Source organism: Pelodiscus sinensis, chromosome 2 (genome assembly GCF_052426305.1).
Source record: "Pelodiscus sinensis isolate ZL-2025 chromosome 2, ASM5242630v1, whole genome shotgun sequence".
Classification (NCBI taxonomy): domain Eukaryota; kingdom Metazoa; phylum Chordata; order Testudines; family Trionychidae; genus Pelodiscus; species Pelodiscus sinensis.
The window spans coordinates 386,602-413,174 of record NC_143053.1 but is presented as its reverse complement, the minus strand read 5'-3'; the positions used below and the strand labels follow the sequence as shown (position 1 = coordinate 413,174).

Below are 26,573 nucleotides of genomic sequence, written 5' to 3'. Positions count from 1 at the left end.
CAGCGTGGCTTTGTTGTTGCTGAATGCCCCGCTGTGGTGTCTGTTACTGCTTCCCAGCGTGGTTTTATCTTTGCCGTGGCCAGTGCTGACGGCTTTGTGCTCAGAGGGTTTGCATTTCGCCTCCTTCTGTGCCTTGTTGTGGTGCGAGCTTTTAGATTGGGGTCATGGCCCTTTTCAGTGCCAGCCCCATTAGCATACTGCTGCTCTGACCCCTTTATTGTTGGGGTTTTGGAAGCAGTGCTGCTATGTACGGAGCACTTCCTTGAAGGGGAATCTGTCCCTGAGGAGGAATGAGACCTCTTCTTGGCCTGTTGCGCCCTGTCACGGTCTCTTGCACTAGGCATAGTGGTAGGTGCCCTGTCCAATGCATCCCCTGGTGATGGGAGCATGGGGGAGGGGCAGTAGTGTGCTCTGGGTCTGAAGCAGGATGAGTCATTTTCTCCAACTGAATCATTTTTAATTGTAGTTCTCTGGACCTTCTCATTCTGGATGTTAGTTTATTGCAGTAAGGGCAATGTTCAGTAAGGTGTGCCTCTCCCAAACAGCGAACGCACAGGTCGTGTCCACTAGAGAGTGATATGGACAGCTTATGCACCTTTTAAATCCAGGAAATCCAAATGCAATGTTCTTGCATTGCAGGCGCCGCACAGCTGATCTGTGTATAACAGTGCAGCAGCCGCCTTGGGGTTTCAAATAGGCAGCACCACTGTGTGGCTCTGCCACTTTGAAGTACCCCTTCCCTCCCACACTTTGCTGCCTCTATCTTATAGATAGAGGCAGCAAAGGCCCCCTTGCTGCCTTATAGAGGCAGCAAGGGGGGGGATATTGACTAGTCAATGCTTTCTTTGCCTCTGTATTCACGGACAAGGTCGGCTCCTGGACTTCTGTGCTAAGTGACGCAAGACGGGAAGAAGATGGACAGCCCTTGGTGGGTAAAGAACAGGTTAGGAACTATTTAGAAAAGCTAAACGTACACAAATCCATGGGTCCGGACTTAATGCACCCGAGGGTACTGAGGGAGTTGGCAAATGTCATTGAGGAGCCTTTGGCCATTATCTTTGAAAAGTCGTGGAGATCGGGAGAAATCCCGGATGATTGGAAAAAGGCAATTGTAGTGCCCATCTTCAAAAAAGGGAAGAAGGACGATCCAGGGAACTATAGGCCGGTCAGTCTTACCTCGGTTCCCGGAAAATCATGGAAGGGATCCTAAAGGAATCCATTTTGAGACACTTGGATGAGAGGAAAGTGATTAGGAATAGTCAGCATGGATTCACAAAGGGCAAGTCGTGCCTGACCAATCTGATTAGCTTCTATGATGAGGTAACTGGCTCGGTGGACATGGGAAAGTCAGTGGATGTTATATACCTTGACTTTAGCAAGGCTTTTGATATGGTCTCCCACAATATTCTTGCCAGCAAGTTAAGGGAATGTGGATTGGATAAATGGACGGTAAGATGGATAGAAAGATGGCTAGAAGGCCGGGCCCAGCGGGTAGTGATCAACAGTTCGATGTCAGGATGGCGGTCGGTTTCTAGTGGAGTGCCCCAAGGTTCGGTTCTAGGACCGGTTTTGTTCAATATCTTTATTAATGACCTGGATGAGGGGATAGATTGCACCCTCAGCAAGTTTGCAGATGACACTAAGCTGGGGGGGAGAGGTAGATACGCTTAAGGGCAGAGATAGGATCCAGAGTGACTTAGACAAATTGGAGGATTGGGCCACTAGAAATCTCATGAGATTCGACAAAGACAAGTGTAGAGTCCTGCACTTGGGACGGAAGAATTCCAAGCATAGATACAGGCTGGGGACCAACCAGTTAAGTAGTAGTTCTGCAGAAAAGGACCTGGGGGTTACAGTGGATGAGAAGCTAGATATGAGTCAACAGTGTGCCCTTGTAGCCAAGAAGGCTAATGGCATATTAGGATGCATTAAGAGGAGCATTGCCAGCAGATCCAGAGATGTCATTATTCCCCTTTATTCAGCTTTGGTGAGGCCACATCTGGAGTATTGTGTCCAGTTCTGGGCCCCCCACTACAAAAAGGATGCGGAAGCATTGGAGAGGGTCCAGCGGAGGGCAACCAAAATGATTAGGGGGCTGGAGCATATGACCTACGAGGAGAGGCTGAGGGACTTGGGTCTGTTTAGTCTGCAGAAGCGAAGAGTGAGGGGGGATTTGATAGCAGCCTTCAACTTCCTGAAGGGAGGTTCCAAAGAGGATGGAGAGAGGCTGTTCTCAGTAGTGACAGATGGCAGAACAAGGAGCAATGGTCTCAAGTTGTGGTGGGAGAGGTCCAGATTGGATATTATGAAAAACTATTTTACTAGAAGGGTGGTGAAGCATTGGAATGGGTTACCTAGGGAAGTAGTGGAGTCTCCATCCCTAGAGGTATTTAAGTCTCGGCTTGACAAAGCCCTGGCCGGGTTGATTTAGATGGGATTGGTCCTGCCTAGAGTGGGGGGCTGGACTTGACGACCTTCTGGGGTCTCTTCCAGTTCTATGATTCTATGATAAGGGGATGGTTGGATGAAATAACATGATCTTGGTAACTAATTGACCATTCATTATCAGTTGGAAATAGGTCAATGGAAGGATGATAGGAGTTGCTATAGGGAACTTTCTGGGTGTCTGGCTGGTGAGTCTTGCCCACATGCTCAGGGTTTAGCTGATCGCCATATTTGGGGTCGGGAAGGAATTTTCCTCCAGGGTAGATTGGCAGAGGCCCTGGAGGTTTTTTGCCTTCCTCTGTAGCATTGGGCACAGATCACAGCTGAAGGACTCTCTGCATGTTGGGTCCTTCAAAGTATTTGAAGGCTTCAATATCTGACACATAGGTGAGAGGATTATTCTAAGAGGGGTGGGCGAGATTCTGTGGCCTGCACTGTGCAGGGGGTCAGACTAGATGATCATAATGGTCCATTCTGACCTTAAGGTCTATGAATCTATGAAACTATCCGATAAGCAAATGCTTACTGGATAGTCGACTAGTCTTTAATATCCCTAATCCCTACTATCTCTTTTTTTCACTTCACATATCTATTGAAGTAAGCTGCAACTCACAAAAGCTTATGCCATAATAAAAATGTTAGTTTTTAATGTCCCACTAGAATCTTTGTTGCATCTATTAATAATGTGTATCCTTGTCAGATAGTGATTGCATTCTAGTTCCACAGGGGAGTTATAAAGCTAACTCCAGTAACTAAAATAAGTGTGTGTGTGTGGGAGGGAAAGTGGGGTTGAATCCTGCAAATTCCAGGACAGGTCAAGAACTCCAGATAATTACCATCCCTTGGGGGGCACTGCACATACCAATTCAGACCAGGTTTGAAAGACCCAGATGACAAAGAAACAGTTTTTGGTATAAAGACTCAGAATAAACAAACTGATAAATTAACACAAGACTGAAACTGAGAGGGAAAACCCCTGCTGTGGGTTTGAAGAACTGGAAACGTACCAGGGTCTCCATATAGATGATGGGCAATATCTGGTAAACTTAGCACACATATAGGCAATTTGTTTTTTATTATATCTACTCTGTAATGTTTTTGTCCTAAATATATTTTGTGCTTTGTGAAACAACTATCATAGCCAATGGGAGAGAACAGAATTGCAGGCTCAGAACTAAAGTCAAACCTGTTGGGATAAGCACAGTGAATCGGAAGGGAGACTGCAAGCCTAAATATCTAGTTTGCAGGGAGAGGGACATGGATCCCTGCCATCAAGAAGTGATGGCTGTAGACCTGAGCTTTAAAGGGGTGCCTTTGAGCAAACCAAGGCAGAGGTGCAATTAACCCTGGAACTGTGGTATCTCCATCACTGGATGTTCCAATGCAGTTTGGATATTTTCTAAAAGATATGCTTTAGTGTAAATAAGAATTAATTCAATGATGTCCTATGTCCTGTGTTAAGCAGGGCAGACTAGATGACCCTAGCAGTGCCTTCTGGCCTAATAAACTATGAGCCCTACCTTCCAGTGAAACACGATGGGTGTATTCTGTACAGACCTTCTGCCCCAAATATCCTGAAAGATGTGGCAGAGAGCCCCAAGCTGCTGCTCAAGTCCAGTTGAGCAAAGGCTATTTGGAACCTCTGTAGAGTCCCTGCCCCTCATGCCTACAGGGGCAGAAAGGCTTGATAACCTCACCTGCAGGGTGATCTCCACATTGCCCATCTGCTTTCTCTGACACTTGTCATGCTCTGTGATTCTCCTGTTCAGTTCACAATAGGCCTGCTGCAGCTATATGGGAGGCAAAAAAAAGAAAACAGGTGTGGAAGAGCAACGTGGCCCCCAACACAACTTTTTATTAGGCAGGGAGAAAAGCAGGATCCTTTATCACACCTGAAGGGTTAAATTCCATGTCCCTATATTGTAGATGGGGCTGCAACTTTCCTGTCACACACAGGGGATAAATTCCACCTTTCGGTTCTCAGGAGGGACAGTAACCCACTGATCTGGATCCGATGTTGGGACCAGTTGGCTAGCTTTATAAAAAGGTCAAAAGGAACTGACCAGCAGGTAGGATAGGCTTGGTGGGTCTCTATGCAAGAGTAACTGAGCAGTATGAATATCTATCCCAGGTATGCACTATAAGGTGTACAGAACATATCCCATCAACTATCTTGGAGAGAGAGCAGATAAAATTGGGTTTTTCAACATGCAGGTACAAACCAATCTTGAATAAATGACACCAACTGGCAAGTGCTGTAGAAGGATCAGCATCTAAACCAATTCCAACTCCAACTCAATCCCTTCAGGGATCAGCTGGGCAGGAAAGTTGAGCACTGAAGAATAAGTAGTATGGTCCCTACTGGGAAGAGCTGGATATGGAGGAACTATGATATGCAGGGGGCTATTTAATGATTTCTAAAAAGAGAAGGCCTGACCTCCTTGTTACATCTCTCCTGTGCTTTAGCCAGCTGCTCCACCTCTTCACTCATTCTATGGGAAAGAATAACACAGTTCAGTCTGAGCCCCTCACAGTGGGAAGGGGCAGGGCAGCAGTGCTGTTTCTGGGCCTCCTTCTCTGATTCTAAAAGATGTCCTGATCAGACAAGGTGAGAAAAAGGAACCAAATGACATCACCTCCAGCACTAGGACAAATTCTTGAGCAATACTTGGGACATAAACTTGAGGTTCCTTCTTTTACCCCTTCTTATCTTACTATTCTGCTTCTTTCTTCTGCTTCCCCTTTTTGACTTTTCTCTCAAAGTCCAAGTTCTCAAACTGTAACCCCTTCAATAGGTAAAAAAACCCTTTCAGTGTAATTGGGGTTTAATGGCTGTATCCAACTATCTTCCCTTTCCGGGCTAGAGCTGCAAACCTCACCTGTGAGTCTCAGCTTCTTTCTCCTCTTTTTCCAGCAAGGCTCTTCTTTGCTGTTCTGCCTCCATCTTCTGTAACATCAGCTCAGTCAGGCTGATGTCCCAGTAATGCAGAATGGCAACCAAGCTGTCCAAAGAAGCAATCTTATTGGAAACAAACAGAAACACCATTGTGGCTGTAAATACATACATTAAACAAAGGCTAGGACACTCCCCTGTGCCCTGCCCCCTTGGACACACCCTCCATGCTCTAATCTCAGGAACACCAACAATGGACACTCAGATTGGGAAAAAAGCCCTTCCTTTCAGCAGCACTCATATTGAGCATTACAAGTGGGAACAGAGCCCCTCACCTCAGAGAAATGGCAATCTGCACCACTAACATCATCAGGACCACTAATCCTGTGTAGTTTTGTTAATCCAAATAATCACTCTTATTCTGAGGGGCTGTCCTGTTGACACTAGTTTATTCTTTGCATGAGTAAACCTGACTGCAGTTGTATGAGTGCCTATCAACCAGCCTTTGCTTGCATAAAAATGGTCATTTACCCTACACCACAGGGACAGAACTTGAAGAGTTAATTTTGCAGATATTTAAGGTAAGCTTCTTGATTATGAGAGGACAGCATGGAGGAAAGCACAAAGGTGCTCATTTGCAGATTTGATGTCAGTGGCCTCATGAGGTCAAGAATGATCTTTCACAGGTTTTCTTTTATATAGGTCCTTTGATGACCGAAGAGTCAAATTCTTGAGCGACAGACCCATTGGCAGACATTGTAGGTGATGCTAGAAGTCAGTGTTGAGCTATAATTGCTTCATGCCAATTGTCTTTCATTTTTTTTCCTGGTATTTTTCTCCTACCAAGGCAAGGCAATTTTCCTCAAAAGTGGATGTTCTCTCCCTGACAAATCTTTACAAGTTTTTCCTATCCTGGACTACTGTCTTACAGAGTATGGAGTCAATTCCAGATCTCTTGATGTTTATTTTAAGAATGTCTCCAAAGCATTTCTTTTGGCCTCCCAGTTTTTCCCAGTTGGTTTGTTAGACACACAGCAATTGTTTTGGTAAGCATACATCAGGCATGCACACGCTGTACCTGCTCCACCTCAGATGGTTCTGGATAATCTGGACCTCAACATTGAAAACATTGGCTTTTGTGAGGACACTGACATTAGTCCTCCCACTGTACGGTGAAGATCTTCTAAAAACATTGCTGGTGCTAGTGTTCCAGATGTTTTCTATAGATCATCCAAATCTTACAGCCATAGAGGAGAGTTGGGATTAACACTGAATTAGAAAGTAAAAGCCTGTCTGTTCTGATGTTGTGATTGTTGACACCCAGTGAAAGAGTCTTCCAAAGGCAAACTGACACTACAGATTCTGTGCTGAATCTCAGCGTCTATGTCTTCTATCTGAGATGGCTGCCAAATAGGGAAAGTATTCTACATTTTCCAGTTCTTCTTTCTTGATATAGATCTTCCTTGCTAGGTTTGATGATTGACCGGCGATAAAACATCTACACGGGATGCAGGCAGTCATGTGGTCATAGAGGAATCTCAGAATGGTGATAAATTTGCTTGAGTAGCCAAACTTTTATATGATTTTCTACTTAGTATCAAAGTTCACAGAGTCAAAGGCTTTGGTTAGGTCGATAAAGACCATATACAGCTCTTGGTGTTATTCTTGACACTTTTCTTGAATCTGACTGAAAATTATTCCAGTGGTGCCTCTGACGGTCTGAAGTCACAGCAGGAGTCTGGAAGTACTTCCTCTAAAAGAGGGAGCAGGCGATTCAGTAAGATTCTAGAAAGAAACTTCCCAGCAATGGAGAAGAGTGTAATGCCTCAATAGTTCCCACAGTTGGCCCTATCTCCCTTTTTGAAAATGGTGACAATGCTAGCATTATGTAAGACAGTGGAGATTTCTTCAGTGTGCCAGATTTTGAGAAGCAGCAAATGAAGCTTTTTAGTGTTTCTTCCCCTTGATGGTATGTCAGCTTCACAGGTGATTAATCAGTCCCACTCAGTCAGAGACTCAGGGCTCCAAGCAAAGAGCTGACTGACTGGGTGGGGCTGATTAACCACCTGTGAAGCTGTGCTACTGTGCAACTTAGAAGCAACAGTCATAAGGACCTGGGGTTTTATTGTTCTTCATTTGTTAAAGGCTTTGCAGACCTCCTGAGGTGTTGGTGGGATAGCAAGCGTTTCCCAGATTGGGTGCTGAGGGATGGAATTAATGGTGTTGTCAGTTATAACTGATTCTCAATTTAGAAGCTTTTGGTAATGTTCCTTCCAGCACTCTATGATTGATTCATTATCTTTACTACCATCTTTGGAACCCAGAGGTGTAATGGACTGGGCCGGATCTGGGCACCGCTGAGGGTGTCAGCTCAGGGTGAATTGCTCAAAACCAGGTCTACTTATAGCCCTCGACTGGAGACCTTTCCCAAACAGGCCACAAACCAGTCACACAGAGCGCTTCAGTTGCCAATCTGGCCAGCAGGAAGCCTCACGAGCAAAACTGCTCCGACACCCTGTCAGCCGAAATGGTCAGGGCAGTGTGTGCGTGTGTGTTACACCCAAGTCTTCAACTGCTGAGACGCAAAGTCTCGTTGCAGTGGGCAGCCTAGGAGGCTGGAGGGCGCCCCGAAAAATAGTTTAACGTCTGTGACTTTACTGCTAGGACCGGGGTCCCGTCGCAGAGGGCAGCCAACAGGCTCTCAGACGCCCCGAGTTTATAGGAAGAGCTTATTACACCTCAGATTTTAACTGCTAAAATCCAAGATTCCTTCGCAGCGGGCAGCCTTAGGGAAAGACTGAGAGGTGCCCCAATGGATCTGCCACCGGGGAGTGACACAATCCAAAACGCCCAAGCTCTCCCTATACCTGTCCCTTTTGACCGGCTGAAGTTCTTTTGTTTGTGTTCGGTTCGGGTACAGCAGCTTGACACGCACTGGCTTATTTATAGGAGAAAGAAAGAGAAATAAAATAAAGAAACTTGGTTCAGTATATATAAGTGAATGAGGGCACCCCACTTATTCCCAAAGTTTATAGCTAAATCATCTTACCAAAGGCAGTTTACAATAGAAATGAAGCAGCTTGACTTAAGAAAACTATAATAAAGTAACTAAACTTACAACAGAGTGACAATTAAAGTGTACACATAAAGAAAACACATTGCAGGTACAATTCTCACCCCTGCGTTCCAGGCTTGGCGTGGCCAGCGTCTCTCTCTCAATCCCTCGGGAAGAAGTAGGGTGAGGTTGGGCGTCCCACGGACCTCGGGAAACAATCAATACCTGCCAGCAGGTGTAGGTGATTGGAGCTCAAATGGGGTGGGCAACTAAACCCTCTTTATACCCCTTGGGTCACATGGGCTTCTTCCTGGTCTTAAGTGGCCAATTAGGAAAAATGGCTTTGAACGCCAAGTTTCCCACGAAGGGTGCAAAGCATAATTCACACCTGAGAAGATGCAGACAATGGGCACCTCTGGTATGTGATGGGCGAAGATTCCTCTCCTGAGACAGTGCAGGCATGTCAATTACTGATACTAGCCATCACGGCGATGGGAGGCCTCCCAGTCGTCAGCTAGCCCATTTACTGTCTGGTTTCTGTTTATGGTAGAGTCAGGGACAGGCACCACACCTGCGTTCCCAGGGCATCAACGGCTAACTGCCTTTCTCTTGCTCTCTGGGGGGGAGGGAGGAAACAACATGGAGTTTGTGTCTGGCTACACACCCCAGCTCTCCCTGTGCCACAATCAGCCCCAGGCCTACACACAGGTGAGGGTATAGAACCCAATCTCACCAACCCCGAACAGATCTTCCTGGTCCCAAAGAACCAGCTACAGTTTCCACTCAGTTTACACTTTGGATCTTACCCACAAGAGCATGCTGGGCCAATCCTTTAGAATCTAAAATCTAAAGATTTATTAATAAAGGAAAGAAAAAATTGAGAATAAGGTTGTAAAGGAGAATACATTACATACATCAATCAGCAAGTTCTTGATGGCTCTTAGCAGAGATGTTACAAACTGCCAGCTTAAAAGTCTTGAGTGTACATCCTATGTCAGGTTGGGTCATCAATCCTTTCTCGCACTCTTTCCCTTGCAAGGTTGCATCTGGGATCAGTAGCAAGATTGAAGACAAAATGGAGACTACTTCATGACATTTTATATTAATTCCTGGTGTCTCCCAAGCTGCAGCTGGTCACATGGTCAAGTGACCTTTCTGTGTTTCACATGCCAGCAGCCATTATGCCCTGGCTGGTTTGCAAGTTTCCAGACACATTCATCAGGTGTGTATTGGCCACTCAGAGTCCTTGTCCCTGGAGCCGTGCTAATTAGCATAGTCATTCACTGGACATTTCTTCCTCATGACAGGCAGTCCAGGCCCATTGCTCGATCTCAGGCAGAGAACATTCACAGTACCAGTACAGAATCCATATTCATAACTCCATGCACAGACATCACACAAGTACCTGAGTAGCATACATAGAATCAGTAGAGCATAAGCTTTCATTTGACACCTCTCATGGCCCACTTTGTACTGAACTTGGAGCAAACACTGCTCCCTCACCTGCCCTCCATGGGCACAGCAGTGATCTGTCTGCTCACTTTAGAATCCAATAATATGACAGCCACATAAGCATGGGCCACACAAAGTCTTTGCCTCAGAAAAAAAATCTACACATCATGTCTGTCAACAATGTTTGATTGTTTGCTTTGTCCTTCCATCATTTGATTTTTATTTCTTTGACACTCCTTTAAAATCCAGCTTTGAGCTGATGGAAAGAGCTCAAAGTTAATTTGCTTCTGACTGGATAGAGGTTAGTTTTGCCAGTCCAGGAAACTTTTCTCTTCTGGTCCAAAAGAGAGCTCAATGTTGTTGTTGTCAAACCAATCCTGATGGTGGTGAGTACCAGGCCAATGGTCTGTTTCAAGGCTTCCCACACACTTGTGTTGTCATTTCCAGGTGTGCCTATGGTTAGTTTCCCACTGAGGAGTATTTGGAAGTTCTCTTGGTGCACTGAGGATAGAAGTCTTTAAATGTTGTATAGCCGACTGCATGATCTAGATTTTCTATGTTTTGGTGCAATCCCAATGGACATGACAGACTTCACCAGCTGGTGGTCAGTCCAGCAATTATTAGCTGCTCTCATGACACAGGCGATTTGGAAATCTCTTAGATCCTGTGTTCTTACAATGTTCTTTGCATGGGAGAAAGCACAAAGGTGCTTTTTTGAAAATGTAACAAAAGGAAATGTAAACTGATAACATGGGATGATTAGAGATGGTAGTCAACTTTTCTATCTGGAATCAGATATGTCTTCAAGTAGGGAAATGTGATCTAGATGAAATTACTTTAAGATTGGTGCACAAATGGCTTCCAGTCAAATCTGGAGCAAGTACCTACTGGGGTCCAACAGGAGTTGTTCAGGATTCAGTACTATTCAATATTTTAAAGTAATGATTAGACAATGGAATAGAGTATGCTTATGAAATTTGTAGATGCCACCAACCTGGGAAGGATTGCAAACATTATGGAGTACAGAACTCAAAACAACCTTGATAAATAGGAAATTAGTATAAAATCAACCAGACGAAATCCAATAAAAATAAGTGCAAATATTTTATTTATAAAGGAAAAACCAATGCAAAATTACAAAGTGAAAATAACAGGCTAGATGGTAGCACTGCTGAACAGGATTGGGGCGGGTTAAGGTGAATTATATATATTATGGTGAATTATTACAGTGGATTGAATATAAGTCAACAATGTGAGATAGTTATGAAAAAAGCTAATATTCTAAGAAATACAAGATCATCATATGTTATCCCAGGAGGTAATTGTTGTAGTAAAATGAAGGCCTAAAATATAAACCAATAAAGTACAGGCCTGATTAGAGGCCTGAGGCCTAGCTAACAATGGACAAAACTTGGCTAATATAAAGCAAAGCTAAGCTGTGATCAAGAGGCATGCCCCTGCTCACAGAACTTGGCATGAACAGGGCTGAAAATGCAAAACACTAATTGGTAATAGGCCCAGGTATAGAACAGTAATTGGTATTGGTCATAAGTTGAAGGTACACCAGCTCATTAAAAAATACCTTGGTACCCACTCCCAACAGATACTGACTCAGGTTCAGGAAAGGGTCTAAAACTGTGGTTCTCAACTGGTGGTCCATGGTGACTTTTTCGGTGGTCCATGGGAACATTGTCCAAAGTCACACGGTGTGATCAGGCGCCACCGTTAAGCTGTTTTACACCATGTTCACAAGTATGCAGTGCATCATCCATAGTGTCATCGCGTTGTGTTGCCAGTAACTTCCGTCTGAGGCTCTGAGCATCAGTGTAGCTGCTGTCGTCATGCTGAGCGGCTGCTGTGTCGTTCGTCCTGTGCTATATGTGCACGTGTGCGCACAGGTGTGATTTTACAGGTGTGATGTAGTTTGTTTATAATGGCAACGACAGGAAGAAATGTAAAGCGCAAGTATTCGGAGGACTACATCAAATTTGGTTTCACTTGTCAAGAAAAAGAAGGTGTGGATTTGCCACAATGTGTTATCTGTTTCAAAGTCTTGGGGAATGACTTAATGAAGCCGGCTAAGCTGAAACTCCATCCCGAAAAGTGTCACCCCACTTTTTGAGCGGCAGTTATCAGGTCTGAAACGGCAGCGCCTCAACTCAACAAGTGCATTCTACAATAAGACAAGCAATGAAGTGTGCGCTTCCTATATTGTTGCATACAAAGTTGCACAGGCCAAGAAGCCTCATACCATTGTAGAGCAACTTGTGCACCCCTGCGCAAAAGAGATGGTGCGGCTTGTTCTTGGTGAGGAAGCAGCAAGGAAGCTGAATGATATGTCTGTCTCTAACGACACAGTATCAAGATGGATAGATGAGATATCACAGAACATCAGTGAACAAGTTGTGGATGAAATAAAGAAGTCTCCATTGTTTGCAATATAATTAGATGAATCGACCGACGTCACATTGTGCTCTCAGCTATTGGTGTTCGCACGATACATGGTTGAGGGAGACTTCAAAGACGAGTTTCTTTTTTGTAAGACTCTTGATACCACCACAAAGGCTCAGGATGTGATGGAAATTGTTGTCAATTTCTTTGAAGTACATGGGTAAATCTCATGGGCGTCACCACTGATAGTGCACCTGCCAAGCCAGGAGAGGAGGTCTAACCGAGGGATACAACTTATCCAAACCCGTAAGGAACCTTTTGACCACAGGGTCCGAGAACAGAGAAACTCCTGCGGAACCAACATGGAAGGCGGAGAGAGATGCCACATGGACTTTGATAGAGGAAATAGAGAGGCCACTAGACCTAAGTTCAAAAAGATATTGCAGAATGGATGAGACAGGGGCACAGGATGGGTGTACTCCCCTGTGGGATGCCCAAGACGAGAAGCGCCGCCACTTAACAGCGTATGACCGTCTGGTAGAAGGTTTCCTACTACTTAGGAGCACCATCTGTACCTCCTGGGACCATTCCCTTTCTGGTTGGTTCAACCATGGATAAACTAGGCCGTTAGGTGTAGAGTCTTGAGATTTGGGTGAACCATGGTCCCCCCATGCCACGGTTGGGTCAGGAGATCCCGGGCTGGCGGGAGCGCTATCGGCTCCTTGGTGGACATGTCCATCAGTACGGGGAACCAGAATTGTCTGGGCCACCTGGGGGCTACCAGGATGACTGTGGACCTGAAGGTCTTGACCCTGGTCAGAACCCTGGGAATTAGGAGGAATGGGGAGAAAACATAAAGGATGCCCGTCGGCCACGTGACCGTCAAGGCATCCCCCCAGGAGTGTTCCCCCAGGCCCAATAGGGAGCAGTAACTCCGACACTTGGTATTGCGTGCCAAGGCAAACAGGTCTAGTAGGGGATAGCCCCACCTGCGGAAGATCTGACGAAGAGCCGAGTCCTTGAGAGACCACTCGTGGGCTCCGAAGGACTTGCTCAGAGCATCGGCCAGTAAGTTTTTGCACCCCAGCAGGTACTCTGCCTGCAAAACTATGTTGTGCTGTACACATAGTTCCCAGAGGCTCAGGGCCTCATGGCAGAGGGGAGGCGACAGGGCACCCCCCTGCCTGTTGATGTAAAATACAGCTGCCGTGTTGTCCAGGTGGACCAGAACAGAGCGGTGAAAGAGCTTCGACAGGAAGGTCTCGCACGCTCTCCTGACTGCTCTGAGCTCCCGTACATTTATGTGCAGAGCACACTCCGCAGACGAACACAGGCCCTAGGTCCTGCAGCACCCCAGGTGTGTGCCCCAACCCAGGTCCGAGGCATCCGTGACCAGAGTGAGCGAGGGGGGAGGTACAGAGAAGGGGACCCCACTGCACACCACCAACTCCTGAGTCCACCAGTGCAGTGAAACTATTACCTCCAGGGGCACCGTAAGAACCGTGTCCCAGTGGCCCGTGGATTGGTTGAATGCCATTGCCAGCCAAGCCTGTAAAGGTCTGAGTCTCATCTGGGCATGGCGGACCACGTATGTACATGCCGCCATGTGTCCCAGCAACCTCGAGCAGACCCTGGCTGTTGTGATGGGGGACCGGGCTAGTTCGGAGACCAGCTCCACTATGGCCAGGAACCTGGCTCTGGGGAGAAGTGCCCTTGCCACCCTGGCGACCAGGAGGGCACCCACGAATTAGAGGTGCTGAGAGGGAGTCAACGATGACTTTTCCTTGTTCAGCATGAGTCCCAGCCTTACGAAGAGGGCCCTTGTGAGGGATACGTAGGCCTCTACTTGTTCGTAGGAATGACCACGAATTAGCCAGTCGTCCAGGTACGGGAACACGTGAACCCCTGATCTGCGGAGGAACGCCGCCACGACTGCCATACATTTTGTAGAAACCCTGGGTGCTGTAGAAAGGCCAAATGGGAGCACAGCAAATTGGAAGTGGCAGCGGGACACAATAAACCGGAGGAACCTTCTGTGGCTGGGTCTTATTGCCACATGGAAGTAGGCATCTCTGAGATCGAGAGTGGCATACCAGTCTCCTAACTGTAGAACCGGAATGACAGAAGCCAGGGTAACCATTCTGAATTTGAATTTCACGACCACCTTGTTGAGATCCCGGAGATCTAAGATGGGACGGACCCCGCCCTTGGGTTTGGGGACTAAGAAATATTGTGAGTAAAAACCCTTGCCCTCTAGGTGCGGTGGAACCCTCTCTACCGCCCCCTTTTGGAGGAGCGTGAGCACCTCCTGGCGGAGGGTGTCTTTGTGAGAAATGTCCCTGAAAAGGGACGAGGAAGGGGGGTTGGGAGGGGGCAAGCCCAGAAAGGGGATGGTATAGCCACTCCTGACTATGTTTAAAACCCAGGTGTCATTTGTGATTTTTGCCCAGGCTTGAGCACACCGGGATAACCTGGCCCCAAACGGGGGGCCAGGGTGGGAAGCTGGTGCACGACTCTCTGGGAGCCTGTCAAAATTGCCACTTGTGTTGTTGGGAGGGACCTTGACCAATCCCACAGGGGTTGTCCCCTCTCGTGTGGCACCTACGGCCCCTTGAGGCCCAAAAATCCCGGTGCCAGGGAAGGCGGCAGTGCCGTAGACGTTGCCATAAGGCTAGGGTGGTACAGCACTGGTGCAGCCAAACGAGGAGCTGGGAGAGAGCTCAGCACCGATGGGGGTCGGACCCAGACAGGTGCCAAGTGAGGCTGAGGATCCGGCGTCGAAAACTGCGTCGATGCCAAGGCAATCAGTACTGGTCCCACGAGGGATGGTCCCGACGCGTAAAGTGCCTGAGCCTGCTGATCATGCCACAGCCAACATGGCCTCTGGCGTGGGCGACCTTGACCCTTCTGCCTCAACCGACGACGGAGGGGAGGTGGTGAGACTGATGAGGTCCTGTGCCACCTCAAAGGTATCCGGCGTGGACGGATGGTGCGGGGGCAGTTGCCCTGGGCTGGAAGGGCGTTCTGCTCATCTATGCTGCACCATAGAGGATGTGTGCACCGGTGAGTCGGCACCACAGTGTAGGGCTGGCGTGGTCTTCCTAGATGGGGATCATCCACGAGACTTTTTTGCCCTCTTGGATGCCGGAGAGTGAGACCGGTGCCGGGATCTCGATGCCGAGGCCGAAGCCCGAGGCAGGACATCCCGCGTGGACTGCGCACCATAGGGTGGTCAGTCGGTACCGGCTGTAAAGCAGTTTCCATGAGGAGAAGTTTTAGGCAGGAGACCCTCTCCCTTTTAGTGCGCGGCTTGAAAGACTTACAGATCTTACAGGCATCTGTGAGATGGCTCTCACCCAGACACTTCAGACAGCTGTCATGTGGGTCGCCTTTGGGCACAAACTCTGCACACACAGCGCACGCCTTAAAGTCTTGTGGCCCTGGCATTCCTTACCCCCAAAGGGGGAGGAGGAACAAAGGACAAAGGAGACACTAACGTCCTAACTAATAGAACTATTTACAATGTTAAGAGAGAAATGGGAACCATTATCTAAGCTAAGAGAGAGAGACACTCCAACGACCGTCATGGGCGGTAAGAAGGAACTGAGGTGGGGGAGCGCCGGCAGGGGTACTTATGCCCCGCCATGGCGGCACCACTCCAGGGGGCGCCCTGGCAACGCTACGGGTACCACTAGGGAAAACGCTCTGGAAGATGCGGTGCACACGGTGCGCACACCTAATTCGAATAGACATGAGCAACAACTCGAAGAAGAAACTGCTGAACTATTATCTGTGGTTTGTAACCTATCCTTTAAAATCGGCTTTCGTACCTATTGACTGGAAGGTAGCCAACGTGACACCAATATTTAAAAAGGGCTCTAAAGGCGATCTGGGCAATTACAGACCGGTAAGTCTAACTTCAGTACTGGGCAAATTAGTCGAAACAATAGTAAAGAATAAAATTGTGAAGCATGTAGAAGAACATAATTTGTTGGACAAAAGTCAACATGGTTTCTGTAAAGGGAAATCCTGTCTTACTAATCTATTAGAGTTCTTTGAAAGGGTTAACAAACATGCGGACAAGGGGGATCCAGTAGATATAGTATACTTAAATTTTCAGAAAGCCTTTGACAAGGTCCCTCACCAAAGGCTTTTATGTAAATTACATTGCCATGGGATAAGAGGGAAGGTCCTTTCTTGGATTGAGAACTAGTTAAAAGACAGGAAACAAAGGGTAGGAATAAATGGTAAATTTTCAGAATGGAGAGGGGTAACTAGTAGTGTCCCCCAAGGGTCAGTCCTGGGACCAATCCTTTTCAACTTATTCATAAATGATCTGGAGAAAGGGGGTAAGCAGTGAGATGGTAAAGATTGCGGTTGATACCAAACTGTTTAGGATAGTCAAGGTACTCCAAAAACATCTCGCCAAACTAAGTGAGTGGGCAACAAAATGGAAAATTAAATTTAATGTGGATAAGTGTAAAGTAATGCACACCGGTCTTTAATTGCCAGGATCGTCTGGGGAATCCAGTCTTGCTCACAATACTCCTGTTAATGCATTCTAGAATCATGTTTGTTTTTTCGCAACAGCGTCACACTGTTGACTCAAGAACAACTAATGAACTATAAATACTTAAAAAACAACGAATGGTCCTGCAGTGTAACAACATAGTTTTTCTGTAACCATGATGGAAGTCCTGAAGTCATATTGGCAGCCAAAGCCTTCTTCTGCAGCTAGACTGAAGAGCAGCAGCCATTAGCTGTAAAGTCTAGAGTCACATACTCATATTCCATCTATTTTGTATTAAAATAGTGTCACACCAAGCTGTGAAAAGGGGATTTTGTCCTGATTGCCCCGCAACGGTCACCAGATAAAGAAACAGATCTCAAGATGGGTAAAGAAAACTTAACACCATTCTGTCTGGCAAGAAACTGCTCATCAGTGCTTGAGGTTGTGGAATCCTCATTCTATGATCATTGTCATTACACTCTCCTATTGTTTGACTGTGTGATCTCTGTCTGGTTTGTAACTGTTTCTGTCTGCTGTATAATTAATTTTGCTAGGTGTAAATCAATTAAGGTGGTGGGGTATCATAGAATCATAGAATAATAGGACTGGAAGGGACCTCGAGAGGTCATCGAGTCCAGCCCCCCACCCTCAAGGCAGGATCAAGCTCCGTCTACACCATCCCTGACAGATGTCTATCTAACCTGTTCTTAAATATCTCCAGAGAGGGAGATTCCACCACCTCCCTTGGCAATTTATTCCAATATTTGACCACCCTGACAGTTAGGATTTTTTTCCTAATGTCCAATCTAAACCTCCCCTGCTGCACTTTAAGCCCATTACTCCTTGTCCTGTCCTCAGAAACCAAGAGGAACAAATTTTCTCCTTCCTCCTTGTGACACCCTTTTAGATATTTGAAAACCGCTATCATGTCCCCCCTTAATCTTCTTTTTTCCAAACTAAACAAGCCCAGTTCATGAAGCCTGGCTTCATAGGTCATGTTCTCTAAACCTTTAATCATTCTTGTCGCTCTTCTCTGTACCCTTTCCAATTTCTCCACATCTTTCTTGAAATGTGGTGCCCAGAACTGGACACAGTACTCTAGCTGAGGCCTAACTAGTGCAGAGTAGAGCGGCAGAATGACTTCACGAGTTTTGCTTACAACACACCTGTTGATACAACCTAGAATCATATGATTGGTTAGGTAATTTTGTTATGATTGGTTAGTAAAATTATATAAAATAACTGGTTACAGTATAGCTAAGCAGGATTCAGGTTTCATTATATAAACTGGAGTCCAAGAAGGAGACCAGAAAGAAGATCGGAAGTAACAGAAGCTGAAGGAAAGAAGCAAAAGGCTGGAAGACGACCAAACGGAGACAAGGAACACCAAGAAGAAGGGGAAAGACTTGGAAGAAGAACTCACCTCAGAGACACAGCCTAAGATAAGAGCAGCCAGGACTTCCCTGCACGACCGTGACGTGCAGCAGTTAGGATCCAGAGAGACTGATATTGCCTAGCCAACAGAAGTCTGCATGTACCAGGACTGGTAAGCATAACACTGTGTGCTTAGCATGTGTATTCTGCTTGTTTGGAAATTGTTAATAAACAGAGGATAAGGATATTACTGTGTAAGGGTCTTTCAGTGACTAAAGATCCTGCCACCCCGCAGAAAGATGCATCCTGAGCCCTAGGAATTGGGCAAGGGTGGGTGTGTAAATTAACAGGGTTGCACCTTGAGCCCTAGGAGCTGGGTAAAGGTATGTGTCCCTACAGTGTGGAAGAGATAGAGAAATTTGTGCAGATAACAGCAGCACCTTAGAGACTAACAAATCTAGAATGCTTTTTTGGACGCAACCCACTTCTTCAGATGAATGAAGCAAAGGGTCCAGAGGTACAAATAAAAAGCAGAAAAAGAAGGGATATGGGGAGGGAAAGGGAAAGGGGGAAAAAAACATTTCAATTAAAGTGTCCGTACTAAATAAGGCTAACAAAGTAGGCTGTAAGTGCCTGATACGTAAATTTTGATGTCATTTGTTGAATATAACAGCCCATCCAATTCATGTCTTTAATCCTAGGTTAAATATGACAAATTTGCATATGAAGGCAAGTTCCACAGTTTCTCTCTCTAGCTGGTTTCTGAAATTCCTTTGTAAGAGGACGGTCACTTTTAGATCCATTAATGAGTGACTGGGCAAGTTAAAATATTCCCCAGCAGGTTTCTGTGTTTTACCATTTAGAATATCTGATGGCGCGTGTTCTGTGCAGATAGAAGGCCAGTGCCCGTCTGACGTCGAGGGTATGTAGACGTGAGTCTTCTGGCGAAGAATAAGGTTTTGGATAGAACGTTGGCAGGCTTATGAGCTCGTTTATATGGAAGGGGGAATTTACCTTCGGAAGGAATGGGGGGTGGACGCGAAGTATCACCCCCTGTGCAGAAAAAACTGTGTAAGTTGGATCGGCCGAAAGAGCTGCCAATTCACTAACTCGGCGAGCTGATGTAATTGCCAGAAGGAATGACACTTTCATCGTGAGCATGCGCAAGTTGCTAACGGTTCAAAGGGTGGACGAGTTAGCGCATTCAGTACCAAGGCTAAGTCCCACGGCTCCAGCGGGGTCATGTAGGTCGGATATAGATTCTCGAGTCCCTTTAGGAATCTTTTAACTAACGGGTGAGTGAACAACGAATGTCCCTCGAAGGGAGGGCGGAAGGCCGAGATTGCTGCCAAGTGAACTTTCAATGAAGCATTTGCTAACCCCTCTGCCTTCAGGTGGCAGATGTAGTCCAAAGCTTGCTGCACCAGTAAAGAGAGAGGGTCAAAGCCCCTCTCCAGGCACCACATTTGGAATCGATGCCATTTGTAAGTGTAGGATTTGCAGGTGCTATGGCATCTGCTATTTCTCAGTACATGTTTTACCTCTTGAGAGCACGTCATTTCTGGCGGCTGGAACCAGTTAGGAGCCATGCTATGAGGTTCATGCACTTGATGCTCGTATGCACCATCAAACCGTGCCGTTGAGACAGCAAATTGGGCAGCAATGGTAGTTGTCGCGGCCGAGTGACCGACATTCTTGACAATTGTGTCAACCAGGTCTGTCGGGGCCAAAAGGGTGCTATGAATATCACTGTTGCGCCCTCCATCGCTATCTTCTCTAGCACCCTCGGAATAAGAGAGAGAGATGGAAATGCATAGAGTAGCTGATGATGACCCCAACTGAGCAGGAGAGCATCTCCCAAGGAATTCGTGCCTACGCCCGCTCATGAGCAATAATGATGACACTTTTTGTGGTGACGCGTGGCAAACAGGTCTATACTCGGGAACCCCCAGAGATGGAAAAGACCTCGAACCACTTTGTTGTGTAACTCCCACTCGTGTTGGGGAAGGAAGTGTCTGCTGAGGGCATCGGCTATGACATTGTCTTTGCCTGGAAGGTACGATGCGGTAAGGGTTACATCGTGATGGATCGCCCAGTTCCATAGCCGTATGGCCTCCGCACAAAGGGATCGTGAACGTGCCCCGCCTTGCCTGTTGATATAGTACACTGTGCATATATTGTCGGTGAGAATGTGGACCGCAAGACCCCGAATCCTCTGGAGGAAGTGCCTGCATGCATTGAATACAGCTCACAGTTCGAGGAAATTTATGTGTTGAAGGGACTCTTGTGACATCCAGAGCCCCTGAACTCGAAGGTCTTGCAGATGGGCCCCCCAAACGATCAAAGAAGCATCCGTTGTGATTTGCACCGCGGGCCTTTGTGCGTGGAAGGGGACCCCGATAGCAGATTTTTGGGGTTGTCCCACCATGCTAGTGAAGTCCTGACGTGTTTGGGGATGGATACTGTTTTGTTCACGGTATGTACCCCTGGTGTGTACACCGTGAAAAGCCAATGTTGGAGGCTGCGTAGGTGAAGTCTCGCATGTGACACCACATATGTGGTGGCAGCCATATGTCCGAGCAGCTGTAGACATGTAAGTATGCGGGATCTTGGGGCAATTGACACCGTCTGCACCAGATCCCGAATCAACACGAACCTTGTTGTGGGTAAATATGCCCTTGCACTCAGTGCAACGAGCCTTGCGCTGATAAACTCCAAGTCCTTACTCGGTGTCAGGGATGATTTGCCGAAGTTGATTATGAGACCCAAAGCCTCGAACACCATTGTGGTAGTGGTCACTGCCCATGTAGTCTCCTCGCGAGTAGGAGCCTTTAGTAGGCAATTGTCGAGGGCGGGAAGATTGTGATGTTGAGGCGTCGAAGGTAGGCAGCTACCACCGCCAGGGTTTTGGAAAACACCCGTGGCGCTGCTGACAGGTATTGGTAATGGTCTGAACCCACCATGAAGCGAAGGACTCGCCTGTGAGCTGGATGAATCGCTATGTGGAAATAAGCGTCCTGTAAGTTGAGGGACGCAAACCAATCCCCTTTGTCGAGAGCCGGAATGATAGATGCTAACGTGACCATTTTGAATTTTTGTTTCCGCAGGTAACGGTTGAGTCGACGTAGGTCCAGGATAGGCCTCCAACCCCCTGATTTCTTCTGGGCGAGGAAGTACCAGGAATAGAAGCCTCTCCCCCGAAACTGAATGGGTACCCTCTCCAGAGCTCCTATAGTAAATAGTCGAAGCACCTCTTGCTGTAGAAGATTCTCCCGATAGGGGTCCCTGAAAAGGGACGGGGAGGAAGGGGAGTGGGGGGGGGATTGAGTTGAAAGGGATGGCATATCCTGAAACAACTATGTCGGTGACCCAGCGGTCGGTGGAAATCAGAGACCAGCGATGCTGATAAGGTCTTAGCCGATGATGGAACAAAGCTCTCTGGTCGTATGACGCTCCCAGCAAAGGGGTGGTACGCAGTCCCTTGACCGAGGCATCAAACTTGTTGCCGGCCCTGCTGGTGACCAGATGTTTTGCCAGGCTGTTGTCTTCGTTTCTGCTGGCGTTGTCTTGGCCTCTGCTGCTCATATGGCTTGGCACGGAATGTTGCATAAGAGAAGGGTCTCTGTTTGTTATAGGGCATATACTTCTTACGCTTATACGGAGGCGTATACATCCCAAGCGCTTTAAGTGTCGTACGGGAGTCTTTGCCCGAGTGGAACACCTGATCAGTGGACTGGGCAAAGAGAGACTGACGATCAAAGGGTAAGTCTTCTACCTTGTTTAACAACTCTTTCGGAGCAGCGGCTTGGTGTCACCAGGACCCACGACGCATAACTACAGCAGTAGCTGTGGCCCTAGCTGCTGCATCAACTGTGTCCAGGGCAATCTGCAATGCTGTTCTGGCCATTGCATAGCCCTCCTGTATTACTGCCCTTAAGATTTGGCGCTTAGAGTCTGGTAGGTGCTCTAAAAGAGGGACTAATTTTGAATAATTGTCAAAGTCATGATTCGCGAGGGGAGCCGCGTAATTACACATTCGGAGAATTGAAGTGGCAGAAGAGTATACTTTTCTACCTAAAATGTCTAGGCGCTTAGCCTCTTTGTCACTTGCAGTATTTTTATTTTGAGTCGTCTTTGATCTCTGTTGGGCGGCGTCCATAACGAGGGAGTTGGGCTGGGAATGTGTAAACAAAAAGTCCATACCCTTTTGGTTTATGAAATATTTCTTATCTGACCTCTTGTTAGTCGGTAAAGAAGCAGCAGGGGTCTGCCATATATCATTTGCGATTTCCAAGATCGCTTCATCAAAGGGCAGAGCCAGTTTGGATTTCTGTGACGACTGCAGGTTCTTTAACAAGAGGTGTTGCTTTTGCTGTATGTCCGTAGTCTGAATACCCTGAGACTGCACAACCCTCGCAAAGAGCTCTTGAAATTGTTTATGATCTTCCGTGGGAGATAACTCCCCAGGGAAGACAGTATTGTCCGGAGATGATGATGAATGGTTGGCCGGAGACCCTGGGGTCTGTGGTTCCCTGTTCGGTGTATAGTTGTCCTCGTGCTCGTCCTGATTCGAAACCGAGACAATGTCCTCCGCAGGTGCTGATGGAACAGCTGGCAAAGGAGCGTGAAGCAGAGGCACTGGACTAGTATGTTGGGGAGACGGTGCGCGCGGGTATCGCGTGCTATGAGAAGGTAGGCGGTCATCATAGTAATGATCATATCTCTGACGGTGCACCGAGGGGCTCCTGGGAGAGTAGGCTCTGGGCGCATCGTATCGGTGTGAATATCTCGAGCGTCTCAAGGATCTTGGTGAGATAGATCTACCAGAAAGACGGGACGGTGAATGAGAATAGCAGGAGTAGCGCCGTTCATCGCGGCAGCGGTAGTGACGACATGATGGTGATCGATGAGGTGATCGACGAGGTGATCTATGGTAGTGATCCCTAGTGGAGCCATAACGGGAAGCATGGCGGTTCTCCGAACAAGATGAAGCTGGAGACCAGGGACCCGGAGAGAAACCAGCTCGGTCAGGCGTGAGGGAAGGAGTTCGGACACGCCTTGACCTGTGTAGGGACTCAGTTGGCACCGAATGATCAATGGGGGAAGACGGTGCCGTTTGGAGTGGTGTAGCCCCGGTCGAATGGCTGCCCTGCTGAATCAGCGGTGCCGTGGGAGCTGGAGGCTGTGCCGGTGCAGGCTGCGGTGCAGAGGGCTGTACGGTGCAGATGCTCGTCTGCGGTGCCGGGGTCGATGCTGGTGCTTGCGGCACCGTGGGGATCACAGTCCCAGCAGCCGGCGCCGCCAGCATGGGTACCGGCAGGATCGCGATCGGCTGCGCATGCATGGCATCAGCCGGTGCCGGGGCCGTCATTGCTGGCTGTAAGATGGCTGTTAGAGCCATTGCCAGCGCCGATTCTGCCCGCGGCCCTTTACAAGGAAGCCGGGTCTTTGGGACGGGCAAGACTCGGGGCTGAGGCACTACGGCCTTTGCCAGTCTTGTCTGTCGAGTGCCTCGACAAGGAGCAAGAGGTACCCGGTCTGTCCCCTGCGCTTCGTCTCTGAGGTAGTTCACTGGACTTGTTGGGCTCTTTAGTTGGTGAACGAGCCCGAGTGAGTCCTGGGGTCAGCAGGAGAAGGAGCGCTGGACTCAGCCTGGAGGGCTTTATTGAATAAAAGAACTCTTAGCCGCATTTCGCGATCGTGTCTAGCGCGGGCTGTCAGTTTCATGCAGTGAGGGCACTTCGTCGGAATGTGCCCATCCCCCAGACATTTGACACAGCGCGAGTGCCCGTCTGAGTCAGGCATTGCATCCTGACACTGCACACATTTCTTAAACCCCACAATAAACAGGGTTTTTTTTTTTTTTTTTTTTTTTTTTTAAGGCTACTAACACAACTATAACTTAGGATGGAAAACAGAGATTTTGAAACTAACTAACTACTAACTATTAACAACTATACTAACTATAAACTGCCAAGTGGCAATTAACAACTCTAAAGTAAAACTCCCTTTTCTCCTCAGGCCGGAGAGGGAGCGTCTGCAGCTGCGGACGGTTGAAAGGAAACTGATGAGCCGGCCCGTGCTCAGCTGTAACGGCTCGAACAGCGCGAGGCAGCAGGAGTGCATGCGCGGGCCGGCAGGGCTATTGCTAGGAAAGTTTCTCCATTTGCGGCGCTGGGACGAGCCCAGCACCTCGAGTGGAGCACCCTCGGGGGACACTACGTGACGAAGAATATCTGATTTCTGTCCATTAATCCTTTGACATGGAGACTGTCCAGTCTGGCCAATATACATAGCAGAGGAGCATTGCTGGCACTCAATGGCATAAATTACATTGGTGATGCACAGTTGTATGAGCCTCTGATGTAGTGGTTTATACGGTTAGGCACTGTGTTGATGTCATTCATATAGATATATGGACAGAGTTGGCACCTGAGTTTATTGCAGGAGTGGGTTCCTGGATGAGTATGATTGAGGTGTGCAGCATGGTTGCTGGAAAGAATTTTGTCTGTGGGCTAGGATTGGCCAGTCCTCCAAGGCCTCTGAGAGTGAGGGATTGTTTTCCAGAATAGGCTGTAGATTGTTAATGTTAAGTTGAAGCAATGTGTCTTGGATGGAAGCTAGAGGCATGTAGGTAAATATAATGGTTGGCAGGTTTCCAGCCTAAGGTGGTGGAAACGTGGCCTTCATTTAATTGTACTGTAGTGTCAAAGAAATGGATCTATTGTGTGGACTGATCCAGGGTAAGGTGGATGGTAGGGTGGAAGTTGTTGAAATCCCTGTGGAATTCTTCAAGGGTTTCCTTCCAGTGGGTCGTAAGATGATGTCGTAAGTAGAGTAAGAGTGCTAGGGGGCGAAAGCTGAGGAAACCATAAAGATGTTGGCATATTATGGGGCAAATGGGTGACCATAGCTGTGCTGCTGACTTGCAGATATAAATTGTCCCCAAATTGGAAATAGTTGTGGGTGAGTGAATGTGTAAATAGTGAATCAGAAAACAATTGCTAAATAATCTCTTGCAGATTGTAAGTCACTGACACTACAGGGCTCCATGTTGCAACCCTGGGTGGTAAGAAGAAAATGAAAGGTTGTTCAGGCTGTCTTGCTCCTTGTACCCTCAGCTATGGTGGCTGCAGGGGCTCTAAGGATGCAGGGCAATTCCTATTGGATATAGCTATTCAAAATAATATGATCATGTGTGCACATAGCACATATGCACCAAGAGTGGAATCTGCACAATCACTGAAAGAAATTAAACAGCAGTTAAACTGAAATTAAATAGACATAACTCAGTCACATGCCTGGCTGAAAATGCTTTATCTGCTCTTGTTGCAAGTAACACCTGAGATCACTAGAACTAAGCTTAGAGGAAAAAAAGACATTTTCCCCTACTTCCCACAGTTTATAGCACTCTGGGTAGAGACAGTGCCACTGTTCTCCTTGATTAGTCACTGTAAGTAGCCATTGTTTGTGAGGGTCATTCACAGAGCAACAAAGGAGACAATATATGAGATAAAAAAAAATAAAGAATGTTATTGTAAGGCAAAGGGAAAAACAAATTGTCCCTACTTGTTCAGGAGTGTTGCCATCATCAGCATAAAGTCTGGGGTCTGCTCCATATTGAAGAAGCATCTCCACTGCAGCCATATGACCACCAAAGGCAGCACGATAAAGAGGAGTCCTGCCAAAAGCTCCCTATAAAGATAAAAACACCTAACATGAGGAAAGTAGTGTCTGAGTATCACATATGCAGAGCTGTCCCATCCATAGGAGAGTTTGGGGCAGCCGCCCCAGGTCCTGTGATTTGGGGAGTCCTGTGGCAGTTGCCCTAATCATCCCATGGATAGGACCCACAGGATAACCGGGGATTGAGGGTCTGATGCAGCAGCAGCAGGGGTTGCTCCCTATCCCCACACTCACCATGGCAGTGGGAGCTGGAGTGGCCTGACAGCTTACTCCACTCTATGGCCCCCTCCTGGCCTGCTGAGACTGACTTCTCAGGGACAGAGTGTGACTGCGCGTCGGGGTTCCCTGACTCCTGCCCCCCCCCCCATAATGGCACAAACAGACTCCACCAGCCAGTAGAATAGAGGGAGTTTATTGCTTCTCCTGGATACAGCACAGCACAGATATAATCTGGTTACAGGGCAGGCCTAGGATGCCTCAGCCCCCCCCTTGAGATGGGGGAGACTGGGCCCCGAAATCCCAGCCCCTTTCTTAGGCTGCTTCCTCCATGATACCAGACAGAAACTAACTCTCTTCCAGCCCTGCCCCCAGCAAAGTGTTGGTCTCCACCTTCCTCCCTTTGTCTCTCTCCCTGGGAGGCTGAGCCTGGGTGTTTGGGTTAATACACATTTGGGAGAGTCAGTGAGAATCTCACATTACAGCGCAGGGGGACCCCGGGTCACAGAGCAGACAGCCCCCCACTACGCCACACAGAGGGAACCACAGTG

General features: G+C 47.5%; 1 protein-coding gene across 1 annotated transcript in view; it reads right to left on the bottom strand.

Annotated features, from left to right (window-relative positions):
• The window catches only part of IQANK1 (IQ motif and ankyrin repeat containing 1), a 159,151-nt gene that overhangs the window by 40,252 nt on the left and 92,326 nt on the right, over window positions 1–26,573 (bottom strand). Inside the window, exons 7-10 of the mRNA XM_089776076.1 lie at window positions 25,690–25,815; window positions 5,325–5,464; window positions 4,883–4,937; window positions 4,143–4,235 (exon numbers count right to left, since the gene is read on the bottom strand). Coding sequence (XP_089632202.1) covers window positions 4,143–4,235; window positions 4,883–4,937; window positions 5,325–5,464; window positions 25,690–25,815 — 414 coding nt within the window. The remainder of the gene's footprint in view (window positions 1–4,142; window positions 4,236–4,882; window positions 4,938–5,324; window positions 5,465–25,689; window positions 25,816–26,573) is intronic.